This window comes from Pogona vitticeps, chromosome 6 (assembly GCF_051106095.1).
Source record: "Pogona vitticeps strain Pit_001003342236 chromosome 6, PviZW2.1, whole genome shotgun sequence".
Classification (NCBI taxonomy): domain Eukaryota; kingdom Metazoa; phylum Chordata; class Lepidosauria; order Squamata; family Agamidae; genus Pogona; species Pogona vitticeps.
The window spans coordinates 69,626,175-69,645,359 of record NC_135788.1 but is presented as its reverse complement, the minus strand read 5'-3'; the positions used below and the strand labels follow the sequence as shown (position 1 = coordinate 69,645,359).

The window sequence follows — 19,185 nt, the reverse complement described above, 5'->3', positions numbered from 1 at the left end:
TTATTATTTATTAGTCATGCAAACAGTTGTGTGTTGCTGTACAATTAGGACAGATAAGAAAATGTATTTTAGAGTACACCTTCCACACTACCCCAGTCACCATGGGATATTCTGAGAGGTGTAATACAAGTATTTCCCTCCCCCCCCCACGCCATGAGGATGTATTGCTGATCTGTTTTTCAGAGGAATTAAACTATGTGACTGTTTCCAGTATTGCTGTTTCCGTGTAACACACCAGACAGCAATAGACATTAAAATCAGAGGGGTGGGGTGGGGGGTAAATTCCAAAACAAACAGATCCCACCAGCTCCCCTCATACGAATGTGCAGATCAGAACTCACTTACCTGTCTACTTTGACATCTTCCAAATGTTGTAACAAATGGGTGGAAGCACATTTAGAAAGGAAGAATATGTTGCAAAAATTCAGATTAATGTGGAAACAAGACAATTGACTGAAGCAACCTTCTCCAACCTCTAGCATGCTATGTTTGCAGAGAGCAATAGGTCCCAGCCTTGGGTTCCCAGATGTTCTTGGACTAAAGCTCCAACATGAGGGCATCATGTTGGGAAACTGGACTAAAATATTTTCCAGCATCTTTCACCCCAGTGGATAGCTTTGAACAACTTAATCATATTTTGAGCATGTTCTCAATCTAATCTAGACACTTGTTTGGTATTCGTTTCAGCAGCTTATCTGGAGTGCAGAAAGTTGATAATTCTCTTTCATTTATACTATGGGAATTCTCCACATCACCAAATGCTTCTGTAAGCTCGAGACTGGTTAGATACTTTATTGAATAAGTTCTCAGACTGCTTCAACTATAGTAAACGCATATTAATAATAAAAGCAGCAATAAATGGTCAGCTCTTACAAACTGGAAACAATTATTTAAAACAAAGCATTAGATTATGAAATATTAAATATTGCATATACATTTTACTCAATTAACTGTAGTAAAATAAATTTCTGTAATTCTAGTAAAAACACAAAATGGATAAAAACTTGTTACATGGCTCCTTCAAATATTGTTTTTCTTTTTCTTTTTAATAAGAGTAGCTGCTTTAAGTGCAAAAAGGGAAACCCTATGCATCACGGACTAATTTTGTTGTTTAGTTGTTAAGTCGTGTCCGACTCTTTGTGACCCCATGGACCAGAGCACGCCAGACCCTCCTGTCTTCCACTGCCTCCAGGAGTCTGCTCAAATTCATGCTGGTAGCTTCGATCACACAGTCCAACCATCTCATCCTCTGTCGTCCCCTTCTCCTCTTGCCTTCACACTTTCCTAACATCAGTGTCTTTTCCAGGGAGTCTTCTTTTCTCATGAGATGGCCAAAGTATTGGAGCCTCAACTTCAGGATCTGTCCTTCTAGTGAGCACTGATGGTTGATTTCCTTTAGAATGGATATGTTTGTTCTCCTTGCAGTCCAGGGAACTCTCAAGAGTCTCCTCCAGCACCACAATTCAAAAGCATCAATTCTTCGGCGGTCAGCTTTCTTTATGGTCCAGCTCTCACTTCCGTACATCACGACAGGAAAAACCATAGCTTTGACTATGTGGACTTTTGTTGGCAAGGTGATGTCTCTGCTTTTTAAGATGCTGTCAAGGTTTGTCATCGCTTTCCTCCCAAGAAGCAGGCATCTTTTAATTTCATGGCTGCTGTCTCCATCTGCAATGATCATGGAGCCCAAGAAAGTGAAATCTGTCACTACCTCCATATCTTCCCCTTCTATTTGCCAGGAGGTGATGGTACCAGTGGCCATGATCTTAGTTTTTTTTTTATGTTGAGCTTCAGACCGTTTTTTGCACTCTCCTCTTTCACCCTCATTACAAGGTTCCTTAATTCCTCCTCACTTTCTGCCATCAGCGTGGCATCATCTGCATATCGGAGATTGTTGATATTTCTTCTGGGAATCTTAATTCCAGTTTGGAATTCCTCCATTCCGGCTTTTCCTATGATGTATTGTGCATATAAGTTAAATAAGCCAGGGGACAATATACAGCCTTGTCTTAGTCCTTTCCCAATCTTGAATCAATCAGTTGTTCCATATCCAGTTCTAACTGTGGCTTCCTGTCCTACGTATAGGTTTCTCAGGAGGGAGATAAGGTCTTCAGGCACTCCCATTTCTTTAAGGACTTGCCATAGCTTCCTGTGGTCCACACAGTTGAAGGCTTTTGCATAGTCAATGAAGCAGAAATAAATGTTTTTCTGGAACTGTTTGGCTTTCTCCATAATCCAGCGCATGTTAGCAATTTGGTCTCTAGTTATTCCTCCCCTTCGAAATCCAGCTTGTACTTCTGGGATTTCTCGGTCCACATACTGCTGAAGCCTACCTTGGATGATTTTTAAAATAATCTTGCTAGTGTAGGAAATGAATGCAATTGTACAGTAGTTGGAGCATTCTTTGGCACTGCCCTTCTTTGGGATTGGGATGTAGACTGATCTTTTCCAGGCTTCTGGCCACTGTTGAGTTTTCCAAACTTGCTGGCATATTGAATGTAGCACTTTAACAGCATCATCTTTTAAGATTTTAAATAGTTCAACTGGAATAACATCACCTCCACTGGCCTTGTTGTTAGACAAGCTTTCTAAGGCCCACTTGACTTCACTCTCCAGGATGTCTGGCTCAAGGTCAGCAACCACACTATCTGGGTTGTCCGGGATATTCAGATCGTTCTGGTATAATTCCTCTGTGTATTCTTGCCACCTCTTCTTGATGTCTTCTGCTTCTGTGAGGTCCCTCCCATTTTTGTCCTTTATCATGTTCATTTTTGCACAAAATGTTCCTTTAATATCTCCGATTTTCTTGAACAGATCTCTGGTTTTTCCTTTTCTATTATTTTTCTCTATTTTTTGCATTGTTCATTTAAGAAGGTCCTCTTGTCTCTCCTTGTTATTCTTCGGAAGTCTGCATTCAGTTTTCTGTAACTTTCCCTATCTCCCTTGCATTTTGTTTCCCTTCTCTTCTCTGCTATTTGTAAGGCCTCATTGGACAGCCACTTGGCTTTCTTGCATTTCCTTTTCTTTGGGATGGTTTTTGTTGTGGCTCCTGTACAATGTTGCATATTGAAATCATTCTATCATTTTTGAGATTGTATCCCATTACAGCTTTTCCCACTCTTTTGTTGACTATGAGGGCTACTCCATTCCTTCTATGGGCTTCTTGCCCACAATAGTAGATATGATAATCATCTGAATTGAATTCGCCCATTTCTGTCCATTTCAGTTCACTGACGCCCAGGATGTCAATGTTTGTTCTTGCCATCTCCTGTTTGACCACATCCAGCTTACCAAGGTTCATAGATCTTACATTCCAGGTTCCTATGCAGTATTTTTCTTTGCAGCATCGGAGTTTCCTTTCACTCCTAGGCACGTCCACAGCTGAGCGTCCTTTTGGCTTTGGCCCAATCACTCCATTAGCTCTGGAGCTACTTTTACTTGTCCTCCGCTCTTCCTCAGTAGAACATTGGACACCTTCCGCCTGAGGGTCCCGTCTTCCAGCGTCATATCTTTTAGCCTTTTGTTTCTGGTCATGGGGCTTTCTTGGCATAGATACTGGAGTGGTTTGCCAAAGCCTGCTCCAGGTGGATTGCATTTAGTTGGAACTCTTCACTATGACCTGTCCGTCTTGGGTGGCCCTGCACGGCATAGCCCATAGCTTCTCTGAGTTACTCAAGCCCCTTCGCCACAGCAAGGCAGCAATCCATGAAGGGGCACAGACTAATTAGTAGCCAGTAAAAAGAAGTTTAGTTTGTTCTCAGTCTCCCTCTCTCTTATGAGATAAAGAAATGGGGCTAATTAATATTATCTGTAGCTGGAATATATCCACCAAGACAGCAAGTAGTGGGTAAGCTCCTCCACTTCCGCTGTCTCACATATGGAAAGTCTATCTTGAACTGGAATGCCGTAAAATCTTCCTTACTGTATCATCATACCTATTTGCTAAATACAAAGACAAGTAAAGGCCATATATAATTTGTTTTTCCATAGGGAAGGACAACTATATTTCTTTCTGAAATTGGGTTTTAGAGCTTACTAGCCAATTCATAGATGTTGCAGAAGAAAAGTTAGCTATATTCAGTAGTATTTGTTTGAAAACGTTTCTTATATTAAAACTGAACACACAGCTTCCAGACTAAAACCATAATTTGAAATCAATACACTAAGATTGTTTTACATTTTAAAGCACAAACAAAAAGCAAAGTTTGCTGCTTATATATCACCAATATAAGCTTGATAATTTACCATATTTTTCTGTTTATAAGATGCCCTCATGTATAAGACACACACCCTTTTCTAACCCAAAATTTCTTTCTTCGCAAGAAAGTAGAGGGGGAAGGTAGGGATCAAAGTGCTTTGATTCCTGCTTTTCCCCTCCACTTTCTTACAAGGAAAGTGGAGGGGGAAAGCAGGAATCAGAGTGCTTTGATGATTCCCGTTTAGCCAAATCTGAAAGGAAAGTAAAAAATGGCAGTTAATATGAACTTTTGCTCCATATTAACATTCCAGTTCTGGCAATTTTCCTCTCCACTAAGTCTTTTATAGAGCTAATGGATCTTAATTTTTTCCAAAGAAAAGTACTTCACATTATGACAAAGATATGCTTGACCTGGTATTCTCCACTGAGTGTAGTGAGCGTGCTCTGATGGTGACTGACCTCGTGTCAGTCCCCTTGTCATGGTCAGACCATCACCTGATAAAATGTAACCTCGCAATGGAGCTCCCCCCCTGCAGGTAGCAGGGACCTATTTTAATGGTCTGCCCTCGAAGGTTACTGGATCCTATGAGATTCCAGGATACCATGAGAGGGATTCCAGTGGCACTGTCTGGCGCTCCTGTTGAAGCTCTGATGGATGGCTGGTTCTCCACCGCTACTAGGGCTGTTGACACGATCGCACCCAAACGCCCTCTCAGGAGCAGAGCTCGGCCAGGACCCTGGTATACCCAGGATCTACGAGCAATGAAGCGAATAAGGAGACGGCTAGAGTGCGTATGGAGAAGGAAACTGACAGATTACAACAAAATTGCTGTCAGGATCGCAACTAACCGTTACCTGGCTAAGGTAAAGGCTGCTAGAAGATCTTACATCGCTGACTGGATAAGCGATGCTTCTAATCAGCAGGCGGAACTCTTCCGTATAGTTCGCGATCTATCCGGAATTGGTCTGGTTGAAGAGCTTCCTGCTAGCATCTCACCTGACCAATTTGCAGCGTTTTTTAAATCTAAAGTGGAGGCCATCCGCCGTGATCTTTCTCCTTTTTAAAATACAATGGATCGAGCTGAGATGTCCAGCGCCCCGCCTTGCCCGGTAATTCTCGATTCCTTTCAGCCTGTGACGCCAGATTTGGTGGACAAGGCGCTGGATCGCTGTCGGGCCTCCACCTCTTCTCTCGACCCTTGCCCGGCCTGGCTAATCAAAGCAGCCAGGCCTGTAACAGCAGAATGGGCCACTGCAATTATTAATGGGTCTCTCCAGGAGGGCAAGGTTCCCCTTGCCCTCAAGGAGACATTCATTAGGCCCATTAGGAAGAAACCAAACTTGGCAACGGACGACACTGGAAACTATAGGCCAACGTTTCTTTCCTTAGCAAGGTGGTTGAGAGGGTGGTGGCAGATCAGCTCCAGGCTCTTCTGGATGAAACCAATGCTCTGGACCCATTCCATTGGGGCTTCAGGCCGCGCTATGGTGCGGAAACGGCACTGGTCGCACTGATGGATGACCTGTTGAGGGGGGCCGATGGGGGGGCAATATCTCCTTGTTGGTCCTCCTTGACATCTCAGTGGCCTTTGATACCATTGACCACGGTATCCTCCTGGGGAGGCTCTCTGAGTTAGGAATAGGTGGCCTAGCGCTTGCTTGGCTCCGTTCCTTCTTGGAGGACCGGCCTCAGAGAGTACAGCTTGGAGAGAGGGTTTCGACTCCGTGGAGCCTCAGTTGCAGGGTTCCACAGGGGTCGATCATCTCTCCAATGCTCTTTAACATCTACATGAGGCCACTGGGGGGGTCATCAGGGGGTGTGACACGCAGCTCTACATCTCCTTTTCATCTACCTCAGTGGATGCCGTTCTGTCCCTCCAGCGCTGCCTGGAGACTGTACTGGAATGGATGCAGTCGAATGGGTTGAGGCTGAACCCGGACAAGACGGAGGTCTTGAGGGTGGGTGGTCCTTCCGTCAGCGGTATAGGTAACTCCCTTTCTTTCGGGGAGACAACCCTTGCCACAAAGTATGAGGTTTGCAGCTTGGGGGCACATCTGGACCTGGTGCTTACCATGGAAACCCAGGTGGTGTCCGTGGCCCGCTCCGCCTATTTTCATCTATGGCGGATTGCCCAGCTGCATCCATATCTTGATTGGGGGGCCCTCACTACTCTAGTACATGTGCTCGTAATCTCGAGATTAGACCATTGTAACGCACTCTATGTGGGGCTGCCTTTGAGGCTGATGCGGAAATTTCAGATGGTCCAGAATGCGGCAGCCAGGCTCCTTAGTGGGGTGAGAAAACACCAACACATCTCCCCCACTCTGGCTGCTTTGCCCTGGTTGCCCATCCGTTTCCGCGTCAACTTCAAAGTGCTAATGATCACTTATAAAGCCCTAAACGGTTAGGGACCTCAATATTTGGCAGATCGTCTTCTCCCACCCAGATCTACCCGGATCACCCGTCATAGCCAGCAGGAATGGCTGAGGGGTCTGACGCTGAGAGAGGCTCGGAAGGAAAAAAACTAGAAACCGGGCCTTCTCGGCGGTGGCCCCTCGGCTGTGGAACACCCTTCCAACAGAAATTCGGCTGGCACCCTCGCTGGGTGTTTTTAAATGACAGTTAAAAACTTGGTTATTTAGGCAGGCCTTCCCTCTAGTCAGCTAAGTCTTTTTTAAAATTTCTTCTTTCCTTATCTTACCCCATCTTGGTAATCCTTTCTTAAATTAATTGTTTTAACTAATATAGTAATTGTATTTTTATGATTATTTATATTTTATATTGATATATTTTAGGTTGTAAGCCGCCCCGAGTAGACATGGTCTAGAGGGGCAGAGTATAAATTTAATAAATAAATAAATAAATAAATAAATAAATAAATAAATAAATACATACATACATACATACATACATACATACATACATACATACATACATACATACATACATACATAAATGATAGCTCATATTTGCATATTGCTGCTGGGAAAATCTACCCCCTTCCCTCCTGCTTTATGGACTTAAACTAAGTTTAGAAGGAAAGGAGAGCCTGAGTGGAGTGGCAGCTTATGTCCTTCAATTTCAGCCCTTTGAGCTCCACTAAACATTGAAAGAGAATAATGTCAGAATGTTCTTTCAGCAGGAAAAACAGGCTGCTCTAATATGAGTTTGCTGTTCTACTGTTAATGCTGCTTATATGAAAGAGCTGGTTTCATGGATATTTCGCTCTAAATGTCTGCTGCCTAGAGTATCATGTTAAATGTCTCTTCATTTCTAACATACTGGAAAAGGGCTGATTTAAGAGCCCAAACCCACTTCCATATGAATCCCTCAGAGAACAGCATAGGAGAAGGATGATCTGAGTCAGCTGCAAACAAACCATTCTAGTGACATTTGCATTTTTTTTAAAAAAAATATTCCATTGCTGACATCATTGGCTGTGCCTGCCAAAAGGAAAAGTGGAGAAAGATGTGAGATACACTTCTCAAGAGATTCTAAAGGGTCAGCTGTTACTCAGAACACACATGGTTGCAACAAGATGGGATTGTCTATGGATTCTTCTCAGTTCTAAGACTGAGCCATATGCATTACAACAGCAACCTGGAAGACACTTTGAATTGCCCCATGAGGTGGCTCACAACTCAGCAAGCTGCTATGTGTACAGTAATTCCTTCAGCAGATGTGTGTGTGTGTGTGTGTGTGTGTGTGTGTGTGTGTGTGTGTGTGTGTGTGTGTGTGTGTGTGCTTGCTTTTTATTAGAGAGAGAACATTGCCATGTTTGTGTGGTGAACCACAGCAAACGATGACAGCTCACTGCATGATGACAACCACCCTGTGGAGTGAGCTACAGTGACTTCTGTGAGGTGGCTGTAATGCTGGCCTCTGCAGCATGTTACCCACAAAGCTGAACGCAACCCACCAGACATATGTTGTGGCTTGCAGTGCCGGCTATTTGACAAGGCCGAGGCTTACCCTGTCTTAGGCAAGCTTGAAGGCAAGTGTTTCACTGAGTCTCTAGTGCGGAGGTGGGCTACCTGCTCTCCTCCGTCTAATTTCACACACCCTTGGCTGACTTGCACAGTTCTGTAAGTACTTATTTGGAGCTTTGGCAAGAGTTTTATGTCTCTTCTCCAGCACTGCGCTGGACGGGATGATTTTGAGAGAATTATGGCTGTGTATTTGTGAGGAAGAAAGGAACTCCAACAGATGTAGAGAAAGAAGAGGCAGAGAGAGGGAGAGAAAAGGAAGAAGAGAGAGAGATAAAAGGGAAAAAAGGAGGACATCAGATAAAGAATGGTGGGGTTAGAGAGAGAGAGAGAGAGAGAGAGAGAGAGAGAGAGAGAGAGAGAGAGAGAGAGAGAGTATAGGGAAGATGGAGTCGGAGAGAGAGAGAAATTGAGAGAGGGAGAGAGAGGGGTGGCTGTCACAGAGATAATGGGAGGAGATTAGGGAGAGAGAAGGAGACAAAGAAAAGGGGGCAGTCAGGGACAGTGCAAGAGAGAATAATGATGTCAAAGTGAGAATAGGGCAGTCAGGAGAAAGCCAGAGAGAATGTGGAGAACTCAGAGCGAAAGTTAAGTGGTTGACCCTGTCCAGCGATGACATGTCATTTCCTAGAGAGAGTTTCCAAGGGAACACATCCTTCAATACAAAAAAAGTTTTCCCACCCCAGATCTGGTAGTACAGTATGCATGACTGATGGATGGACATTACATCTTGTGTCAGGCCAGCACATTTGCCTTGTCTGGTTGCTGGAGCGCTCCTCACTCCCAACTACACTATTCTTTGAGCTGTCTTTCACAGCTATTTTGCACCTTGCTTTGTAGTGTCATTTCAAAATGCATTCCTTTAGATAGACATATATTATTTATGGTCTCTTTTCCCATGTTTCTAATGGCCAGTGTTTTCCTAGTCATTGATTTTTTGCCTGTTAGAAAGCAGGGTGCCATAGTAATCTTTCAAGCTTCTTGTTTTGCAGCCATAAATAGGCTGTAAAGCCAACTTCCTGCCACCCTTGATGGGTCACTTTACAAGACTGGTGTATGTGTTCAACCTAATAGCTCTGAAGCTGAAATATAGGCTACGTTGGATTGGGATTATGGGAATTGTATTACAACGCATCAAAAGGGCACCAGTTGGGGAAAGTTATGCTCTATAATGCTGGCATTTTAATTTACTGTAACGGTTGAAAGGTTGTTATAATTTCTTTCTCTATCAGGAAGTAGAGATGAGTGTGGTAAAGATATAAAGCACACCGTTCTAAATAGAGATAAAATATCTTGTTTTTATATCCCATCCTTTTTTCTTTATCCTTTTAGTCTTGAATTATAACTTGACCGCAGATGTGGCAAAGAAAGAAAAAGGTAATCCCATCAGGGTTTACTTTATCTCTTCTGGAGAAGCAACAGGCCAGATCGTAGAGAAGTTGCAACTGTCCTATATGCAGGAGAAATGCAAGCACTACCTAGCTTATGTAAAGGTCAGTCCATTTATTTCATATGAGTTTAATACTGTTTCCTCTCCTTATGTTGGTTTAAAGTCACTTATTGCTTAAAGTCTGCATGTAGTTATTCTGTTAAAATGCATTTAGTTTTTTATCATTCACATTAATAAAGCCAAAATCTTAGGCATATGTACTTGGGAGCAAGTCCCATTGAACAAGTTCCGGGAAGATGTGTATAGCAGATTGAACATGGGAAACATGGCTTTAGGTAAAATTAGTGGAAAAAATGCTGAAAATGCTGGGAAGAAGGGATGTATCCACAACTGGTCCTTAGTCTCACAGGAGGAAGAGAGGTCTGGATTCCACCTGCAACAACCACGTAACAATTGGTATATTGACTTACAACAAATGAGTGATATTGGAAGACCGTCAAGTAGTCACATTTCTTTCTTTCTTTCTTTCTTTGGTTCTGTTCTGGTCATGCTCCTTTCTTTATTCTAGGGCACTGGCTTGAACTCCGTGTACTTAGCTTTCTTTGGCATTCTGTGCAGTAGGAATCCAGGAGGCAAACTTAGTTGTTAGAGACCACCAGGGAGCTGATTATCTGCTGTAAGGACCAGTAAGAAGTAACCCTCATCCTAGTAATGTTCTTCATTTGAAAGCTTCTTTCATGATAGCTGTAAAGATTTTTCTTGTCGACAACTGGAACAAACATGAATAAATTCATTCTCTTTTTAATGCTTTGAATCGGATTTTCTTGTTCGCCATCATGCACTGATGAAGTTCATGACTTGACTCATGAGTATGTGGGTCTTCTTCCTATTTGTAGCCTCTGACACCCTTGCCTCTATACCATCAAATGTACTGTGTGGAAACAGTACACATGTTCTCCCTAGACCTTGTTTTGAAGGTAAAAGGTGGCTCTTTTGTAAATATATTTTGGCAATGAAGCGCTGGCAATGGAAACAGAGACCAGCCTCAATTGAGTGGGGATGGGCCCAGGTGGCTACTTTCTCTCCCAGAAATTGCCCACTCCAACCAAAGCCTGATGGATGGGCCAGAGCATGCCTCTGTTACTCAGCAGACTAAATTAAACATATTCCTCATTTTTAGTGGTTGTGTTGTGAAGATATTTCCTTCTTAGGAAAGCTCTGCAGGTCTCATTAGTATCCCCCCCCCAAAAAAAAACCCCACATATATTTTGTCAGTTTGGCAATCGTTTTCTTTCCAGATAATTCTTTTAAAATGATATATTTGGAGGAGATAAACAATTGCTGGTTGAATTCTCTTAGACATTTTATTTCTTTCAGTAACAAGACAAAAGAGAAACATTTCAATGTCATGTTGTTAATCCTTGAAGTGAGGGAGTGACTTCTGCCATACAGCATTATTTTTTAGAGTGCTGGATTTATTTCTTCCCATACTATGAAAATGGCAAGAATGTTCATTTCTTTGCTTAAGGAAGGATGTGAAATGATTGGGATGATGAACTTGGATAGCCTGTACCCCAGTGGGAGGAAGTGTTTCTTGGCTGTTTAATGTTAGGAACATGAGGAGCCTTGAACATTCAAGAGGACTAGATGAAGGGGTCAAGATCACTTAGTGTATATCATTTCTCCTAGTAAAAGAGCCAGGGAGACAAACATTCTCTGAATACCTGCTTTACTTGTTTAGCTGACATCAGACGTTTTTGGTTTATAATGCATCCTCAGATATTTTGTTAACTTTTATATTCTCCCTATTTGACTTTGTTTTTCAAAACACATTTAGTGTAAAGTTTCGCTTCCTTCTGAATGTCCATCTGTGCTATTTTGTTTCCCCTGTTGTTTGTTTTAACATACACCAACAATAGAATATGTCTGTTGTTTCTTTCCCTTCCCTTAAAGTATGCATGTGTTCAATATGAAGCTGGAGTAATGGACCTGATTATACGGATTGTCCGCCTAAAATAGGGAATGGATTCCAAGGGGCCATGTGCAGGCTTCTGGACATGCACTGGGATTTCTCAGGTCTTGTCTCTGCTTAAATGGCTTTACAAAGCTCATTCCTTTAGACACAGCTTCCTGTTGTTTATCCATTTACAAGAAGGAGAAAGAGATTAAAGGGCTGGTTTCTGTGTTCTGGTTTGTATGGGAGTAATCCAGTGATATTAGTCAAAGAACCATCTTATTTTCAACAGAAAATAAGATTTCTGTTGAAAACAAGTACATGTCAAGCCAATAGGAAGCTGAACAAGCAAATCCAAGGCAACTAATAGCAATTAATAGAAATAACAATAACTTTTGTTTTTTCATCTTTAGAGAAAATGCATTTACGTAAATCAGTGGGGCTCAAGACTCATGACTGGTTTGTTCCATTTAATCTAATGGATTTTCTCTAAGCATTGGATCCAATTCTTGTGGTGAACCTGTAATAGTCTTTCTTATTATTTGTGCTCTTGCATGTGCTGGACATTCCATGCAACTGCTTTTAATTCATTTTGGGGAACAAGGGAGAAGGCAGAGCTGAAGAGTTTAACGCTCATGCACATACTGTTAGGGAGGATGTAGGTAATATCCCACTAATGGCTTAGTTAACCTACCTTCCACCATGTTGTTGCATTGCATCCCTATGCTTTATGCAATAAAAAAGGGAAATCTCAATATTCTGAGCTTCTGTCCAAAGCTAGACATTTAACGAGAGTGGGTATTAGAAGTACAGTTTTGAAACACAGTATGTTCATTTCTTACCCATATGGTGTAATAATACATTCTTACCAAACAGGATATTGTTAAATTAAATGGACCATGTGTGTCTTATAATGTAAGATCCTATAATTGCTTTTATTGGATTAGTTCTCTTCCTGGTTCTTTACTAGCATTTTGCAGTCAGGATTTTGTATTGTTTGTGCTGTAGAATGGATGCTGCCAGTTCTTCAGTCCTTGCACTTCTGAAAGCAGCCTTGATCACATTTCAATTTTGAATGATTTTGATAATTTGGGAGTGTCATTGCTTGGGTATTAAAAGGATACACTTCTTATATATGTATGTTTATATTATTATTGAAAGACGTGAAACATCAGTTCTAGCTTCAATGGGGGGGGGAACGGTATCAGTTTAGAAAACAGGAATAGTCAGGGTTTGTACTGTATGTATGTATGTATGTATGTATGTATGTATGTATGTATGTATGTATGTATGTATGTATGTATGTATGTATGTATGTATGTATGTATGTATGTATGTATGTATGTATGTTTTATACCACCCATCTGGCTGCCAAGGCCACTTAGGGCAGTTTACAATGTTATAATAAATAACAATTTGAAACCAGTAAACATAATGAATATGAAAAATTCAAAATTAAACACATACACAAAAACAACATAAAATTCACTAAAAATAATTAAAGGTACTTTAAAGACAAGGTGGTGGAACTGATGCTATAAATGCTGAAAAGGCCACCGTGTTTCTGATGCTATAATATCTGGGAAGGCCTGTCTGAAAAGCCATGTTTTCAATGATCCCTTAAAAATTCCTAGTGAAGGGGCCAGGTGAATTTTTGGTGGGAGATTATTCCAGAGATGAGGAGTGACCAACGAGAAGGCCCAGTTTTTGGTCTTTTATTTCCAGTCCTCTCTCAGGGTCAATAATCTCAACCACTTGGCCTGGCAAGATTGTAGGGGATGGGATCTCATTGGAAGGTGTTGTTCTGTCAGATATTGATGTCCCAAATCATTTAGGGCATAGGTCGGGAAACAGGGGTAAATTACCCCAAATTGGGTAAGTGAAAATCCTGGGGGTAATGAGCAGACTGCTACCCCCCTCCCTCTCAACAGGACTGGAAGATGGTGGTTTGGATGTGGAGGGGCTGGTTGTGACCCCATTGTCATGGTCAGACCACTTCCTGGTCAAGTTTAGTCTATTAACTTCTCCCCTTTGCAAGGTAGGGGATCTATTAAGATGATCTGCCCTCAGAGACTAATGGATCCAGATGGTTTCCTAAATCTGGGGGATTATCCGGCTGATATGGTTAGCGCTCCTGTCAAAGCTCAGGTCACCATTCCTAAAAAAGCCTAAGCTGGACCCAAGGCTGGTGGTTAACTACCGACCAGTGGCGAACGTCCCTTATTTGGGCAAAGCGTTGGAGCGGGTTGTGGCTGGGCAACTCCAGGCGCTGCTGGATGAAACGGATTTTCTGGATCCATTTCCATCGGGTTTCAGGCCGGGCTTTGGTACAGAGACTGCCTTGGTCACCCTGTATGATGAACTTTGCCAGGAGAGAGACGGGGGAATGTGACTCTGTTGATACTCATGGACCTCTCAGCGGCTTTCAACACCATGTCTTTCAGGATAAGCTGGCTGGGTTGGGAGTTGAGGGCACTGCTTTATGGTGGTTCCAATCCTTCCTGGCTGACTGTGTCCAGAGGGTGGTGCTAGGAGATAGTTGCTCTGCCCCATGGCGTTTATGTCATAGAGTTCCTCAGGACTCGATACTGTCCCCCATGCTGTTTAACATCTACATGGAACCGCTGGGAGAGGTCATCAGGAGGTTTGGGCTGAGGAGTCAGCAAAATGCTGATGACACTCAGCTCTACCTCTCATTTTCCACCGATCCAGGTGAGGCCGTTTCTATGCTGAACTTGTTTCTGGACCTGATAATGGACTGGATGAGGGTTAATAAATTGAAGGTCAATCCAGACAAGACAGAAGTGCTGTTAGTGGGTGCTTCGCTGGACGGACTAGAGGGCCATTTCCATGCCCTGAATGGGATTTCACTTCCCCTAAGGGACGGGATCTGCAGCCTGAGGGTGCTCCTGGACCCTAGTCTAACTCTGGAAGCCCAGGTGGACTCAGAGGCCAGGGGCGCTTTCCTTCAGCTGTGGAAATTATACCAGCTATGGCCCTACCTGGACGAGGAGAGTCTCATGAGTTACACATGCACTGGTAACATCTTGTATAGATTACTGCAATGCACTCTAGTGGAGCTGCCTTTGAAGTCGGTCCAGTGACTGCAACTGGTCCAGAATCGAGCTGCACAGTTCGTGAGTGGTGGGGCCCCTAGGGGACACATCAAACCGATTCTGTTTAAATTACATTGGCTACCAGTTACTGCCCGGGTCCAATTCAAAGTGCTTGTTTTGACATATAAAGCCCTAAATGGCTTTTGCTCTGGATACCCATATGAACCTACCCAGCAGTTAAGATCTAGCCAGGGGGCCCTTTTTAAAGAGCCATCCTTCAAGGAGGTAAGAGGGATGGCTTGTAGACAAAGGGCCTTTTCAGCAGCTGCCCCCAGACTATGGAACGCCATCCCAATTGAGATTCGTCTGGTGCTGACGCTGATGACATTTCGGCGCCAGGTCAAAACCTTCCCGTTTCAGAAGGCTTTTAATTGAAATAATATCAACTGTGGGTCCTGATGGCAATTTTTAGAATATATATTTTAATTGTATTTTAACTATTTTATCTTTTTACAGTATTTAAATTGTTGTAAGCTGCCCAGAGACCTTTGGGTAGTGCGGGCGGCATATAAGTTAAATGAATGAATGAATGAATGAATACTACTACTACTACTACTACTACTACTACTACTACTACTACTACTACTACTACTACTGATGATGATGATGATGATGATGATGATGATGATGATCATCTCCCCCAGTGGCCTCATATAGAAATTTGACAGTATTGGGGAATGACCCGTGTGGGACTCCATAATTAAGAGTCCGAGGGGTGGACATCATCTCCCCAAGCTATACTTTCTGAGGAAGGACCAGAGCCAGGTCAAATCCAGGCCACCAATCCCTAACCAAGAGAGCCTCCCCAAGAGGAGGTCAATGGTATCGAAGGCCACTGAGAGGTTAAGGAGGACCAGCAAGGACATTTTGTCCCTGTTGGTCTCCCTCAAAGGGTCATCTTGCAGGGCAACCAATGCCATCTCTGTGCCATACATGTATGTATGTGAGGTGTGGCATGCTTTGGAGATGCCCTGTTTTATTTTCCTGAACACTGCTGCCTCAATTGATCCTCTAGGTATTTATTACTGAAGGACATGAATATTATTTTCAATGTATACAGCAGGAGTGTGACACCTTTGAGGGATCACTTCCAAGTGACCCCCACTGATACTTGACAAATGCAGATGTTTCAAATGCTATACATTGTACTGATACTGTTGAGTGAACAGTTTTGGTAAATATACCCTGGAAATACATATACTGTAAATAGGTATGCCTGGAGTTTTTATTTAGAATTTTCAGCCGGTGGATAAGTGAATCAGCAGATGCTGATCCCATGGATGGGGGTGTCCTACTGTAATGTACAAATCCCTGAGTCACTTAGTTAGCAAGAATTTGTGGCCCAAATGGCAACTTTTACCGCTCCTTGCCTTTACTTTCTTGGGTGGCTTACCTCTCCCAGTCTGCTGTTGCCTAATTTTCTTCGATTCCTTGCTACTAATGAAACTGTCTTCTTTCTTCTCCTGCCCCCTAAATTTTCCAAAGTTTGAGAACGTGTGTGTGAGGGGGAGGAAACTGACAAATCATTACACCTTCTGGAGCAAACTGGAATGCTATAAAGGAAAAGAAAGGGGGCCATTTCGGGTTTTTTTAAAAATCAGGTAAAGAGATTTAAAAGTTTGGATGAAAAGGATCAAACCCGGTCTCCTCCAGGGCCCATCCCCAAAGCAGGCAATGAGATGTGAATTCAGGAGTTGGGGAAGTTTTTTTAAAAAAACTAGAATCCCCTAGCAGTTTGAGGAGTTGTAGCCCAAATAAATAACTCTCCTATGCTCTGGCTCAGCTCAGAAGGTGAGAGGGTTCCTTTGGGGCCCGAAGAAGGTTCTCAGAGTTGGAGAAAGCATATGATGGGGATCATGATGCAATGGTGAGAAAAATCATGATGCAATTTTTCTCACAATGAGAAAAAATGGGAACAAGGTGGCAAACACAGTCTTGACATCCCTTGCCAGAAGCCAGCTCTTAAGAGCTCATCTCTTTCTTCACTCAGTGCTGGGAAACGTTGAAAACAAATAAGATGTGTGACAGTGTCGTGGTGCACCTTCCCCCTTAGAAGAAGGGGATGCAGTGGCAATCATATGCCTCATGTAAGGGGGCAGTGCTCCAATGGCTTGCAGTTTATGGCTCTCATAAGGATGTGTGCACCCTCACTGCAACCATCTGTTCACTGCTGCTGTTCTCATTTGCATGTCTTCTCCCTCTCCAGATCTAACCAACATTAAGTGTGCAAAACAGCAGCTCTGGAGAGTGAGACTCTGGCAGTGGAGAAGGGCATGAGGCTGCTGCCTTGTTCTTTTCTTCTTCTTCTTCTAGATGTGGATGTCCTGTCATCACTGTGGCCCATCTGCCACAGCCGCCACACATTTCATCCTTCTTCCTCCACTTTGCCCTTCTTCTGGTGCAGGCACAAAATCTGGAACATAGCACAAGGCAGCTGCCAGTGCCTTCAACATTCTGTGCCCTGGTGCCCTGATTTACCTGTCCTAGTCCTGGTTGACCTGGCAAGCTATCCTCAAGTGTGGCAGATCAGACCTCACTGCTCTTTTCAGCCACAGAAGATAACTGCGGTACCAACTGTCATTATCATCATCAATTTATTTATATGCCACTTTCCCATGGGAGAAGTGATGCTCAGAACATCATACTGTGACATCAGAAAAATGATGTATAAGCAATCAACACCTTATAGAAATAAATAATTCATAATTAATTGATTTTAAGGCCTATTAAAAGAGAGATGGCAAGAACAAAAAGAGACGTTAACTCTTGGCATTGGTGTGTAATATAGTGGGTCTCTGGATTGGACAGGGACTGTTATAGATACCTGGTTGAAGAAAAAGTACTTTCGGCTTCCTATTGCTTAGATTTCATCTTCTTCAGCTGCAACTGCCATAGAAGACAATCTTTGTACTGAGATTCAAGAACAGTTGTGTTTGACCCTGAATTGGTATTAGCACTTGGTTCCGATGGTTAAATAGAGTAAACGGAGATAGTGGCTGGAATCTTGTTCCTTCGTCACATATGCAGAAAGCAAACAGTATAACATTCAGATGCTTCTATCTGGCAGTTGACAAGCCACTGCTGAGATTAGCAGGGAGCATGTGCTCACTGGCTTGGTTTGTGTTCAGGAATCCCAGCAGGGGCTCATTAATTGCCAGCTAGAGGCAACTGAAAGCTATGTCATTTTCTTTCCGTCGTTGTTGTTATTACATACATACATACATACATACATACATACATACATACATACATACATACATACATACATACATACATACATACATACATACATACATACATACATACATACATACATACATGTTGTTGTTTAGTTGTTAAATCATGTCTGACTCTTTGTGACCCCATGGACCACAACACACCAGGCCCTCCTGTCTTCCACTGCCTCCCGGAGTTGTGTCAAATTCATGTTGGTTGCTTCGCAGACACTGTCCACCCATCTCATCCTCTGTCGTCCCCTTCACACTCTCCCAACATCAAGGGCTTTTCCAAGGAGTCTTCTCTTCTCATGAGATGGCCAAAGTATTGGAACCTCCGTTTCAGGATCTGTCCTTCCAGTGAGCACTCAGGCTCTTTCCACATACATAATAAAGCAACAGGATTTCAGGCATACTTTTCTACTTCTGCTGAGGACAAGAGGTTACATTTTGTGCATTGTATCATTGTCTTAGATTTATTTGGACACTGTAAAACTACTCAACTACAAGTGCGATTTCTCTTCATTTAAAAAAAATATTGCAGGTAATAATTCTTTTACTATGCTAGGCCTTCTGTGTTCTTGCCCAGAAGTACTCTGACTCTTCTGTTATCTTTGAATGTTTAAAATCATTTCACTAAATATTTTTATAAGTTATTGCATTATTTTAAGTTGGCACTGATATTTCATCTCCATCCGGATCATCCAAGTCAGTAGCAAGATGCAGCAGCTGCTTCTTTTCCTTCATGCCAGATTTTAGAAGAATTTTGAGAATATTTTGAAAAGCAGCTGGCTTACAACCAAAAATTGCATTGTTTCACACATGTGGGTCTCTCCAATTCCCCATGCACTAAGAAGGAGCAAGACAGCAGCTACAGAGTCGGTTTTCTGGCGAGGGAAAACACAGGAGACCTAGTGTGATATCCGTTTACTTGCCAAGGCATATATTGAACTTTGTAACTTTAGGAACTGTAGAGCCTGAGTTTATTTGTCTTCCACTTCCTTCACCATCCTTGATTCTTGTATTTTATATTTTTTTTTCAGATTGTAAGGGTATGTGAGGCAGAGTCTGGCTTGCCTGTTGTTGAGCTCCTGTGAAGAACTACAGTAACTCTTTTGGTTTAAGCATGATATGTTTAAAAAACTCAAGAACACTTAGGTGCAGCACAAGGTACAGCTCTGGGTACCAAGTACATGTTGCAATATTACACATATTTACTGGGGAACATGTCCAAGTGGAGACTGACTAACATTTGTGCAAGCATGCATAGTTTTTTGTTGTTACTATTCAGCTGCATGTTTCAAATCCAACAGAGAGAACAGACG

The 19,185-nt window shown here is 42.6% G+C and overlaps 1 protein-coding gene across 2 annotated transcripts in view; it reads left to right on the top strand.

The window, feature by feature from the left end:
• The window catches only part of ITGA9 (integrin subunit alpha 9), a 389,935-nt gene that overhangs the window by 95,736 nt on the left and 275,014 nt on the right, over positions 1-19,185 (top strand). For both annotated transcript variants that reach the window (XM_078377516.1, XM_073003815.2), the window contains exon 15: positions 9,518-9,678. In XM_078377516.1, coding sequence (XP_078233642.1) covers positions 9,518-9,678 — 161 coding nt within the window. The remainder of the gene's footprint in view (positions 1-9,517; positions 9,679-19,185) is intronic.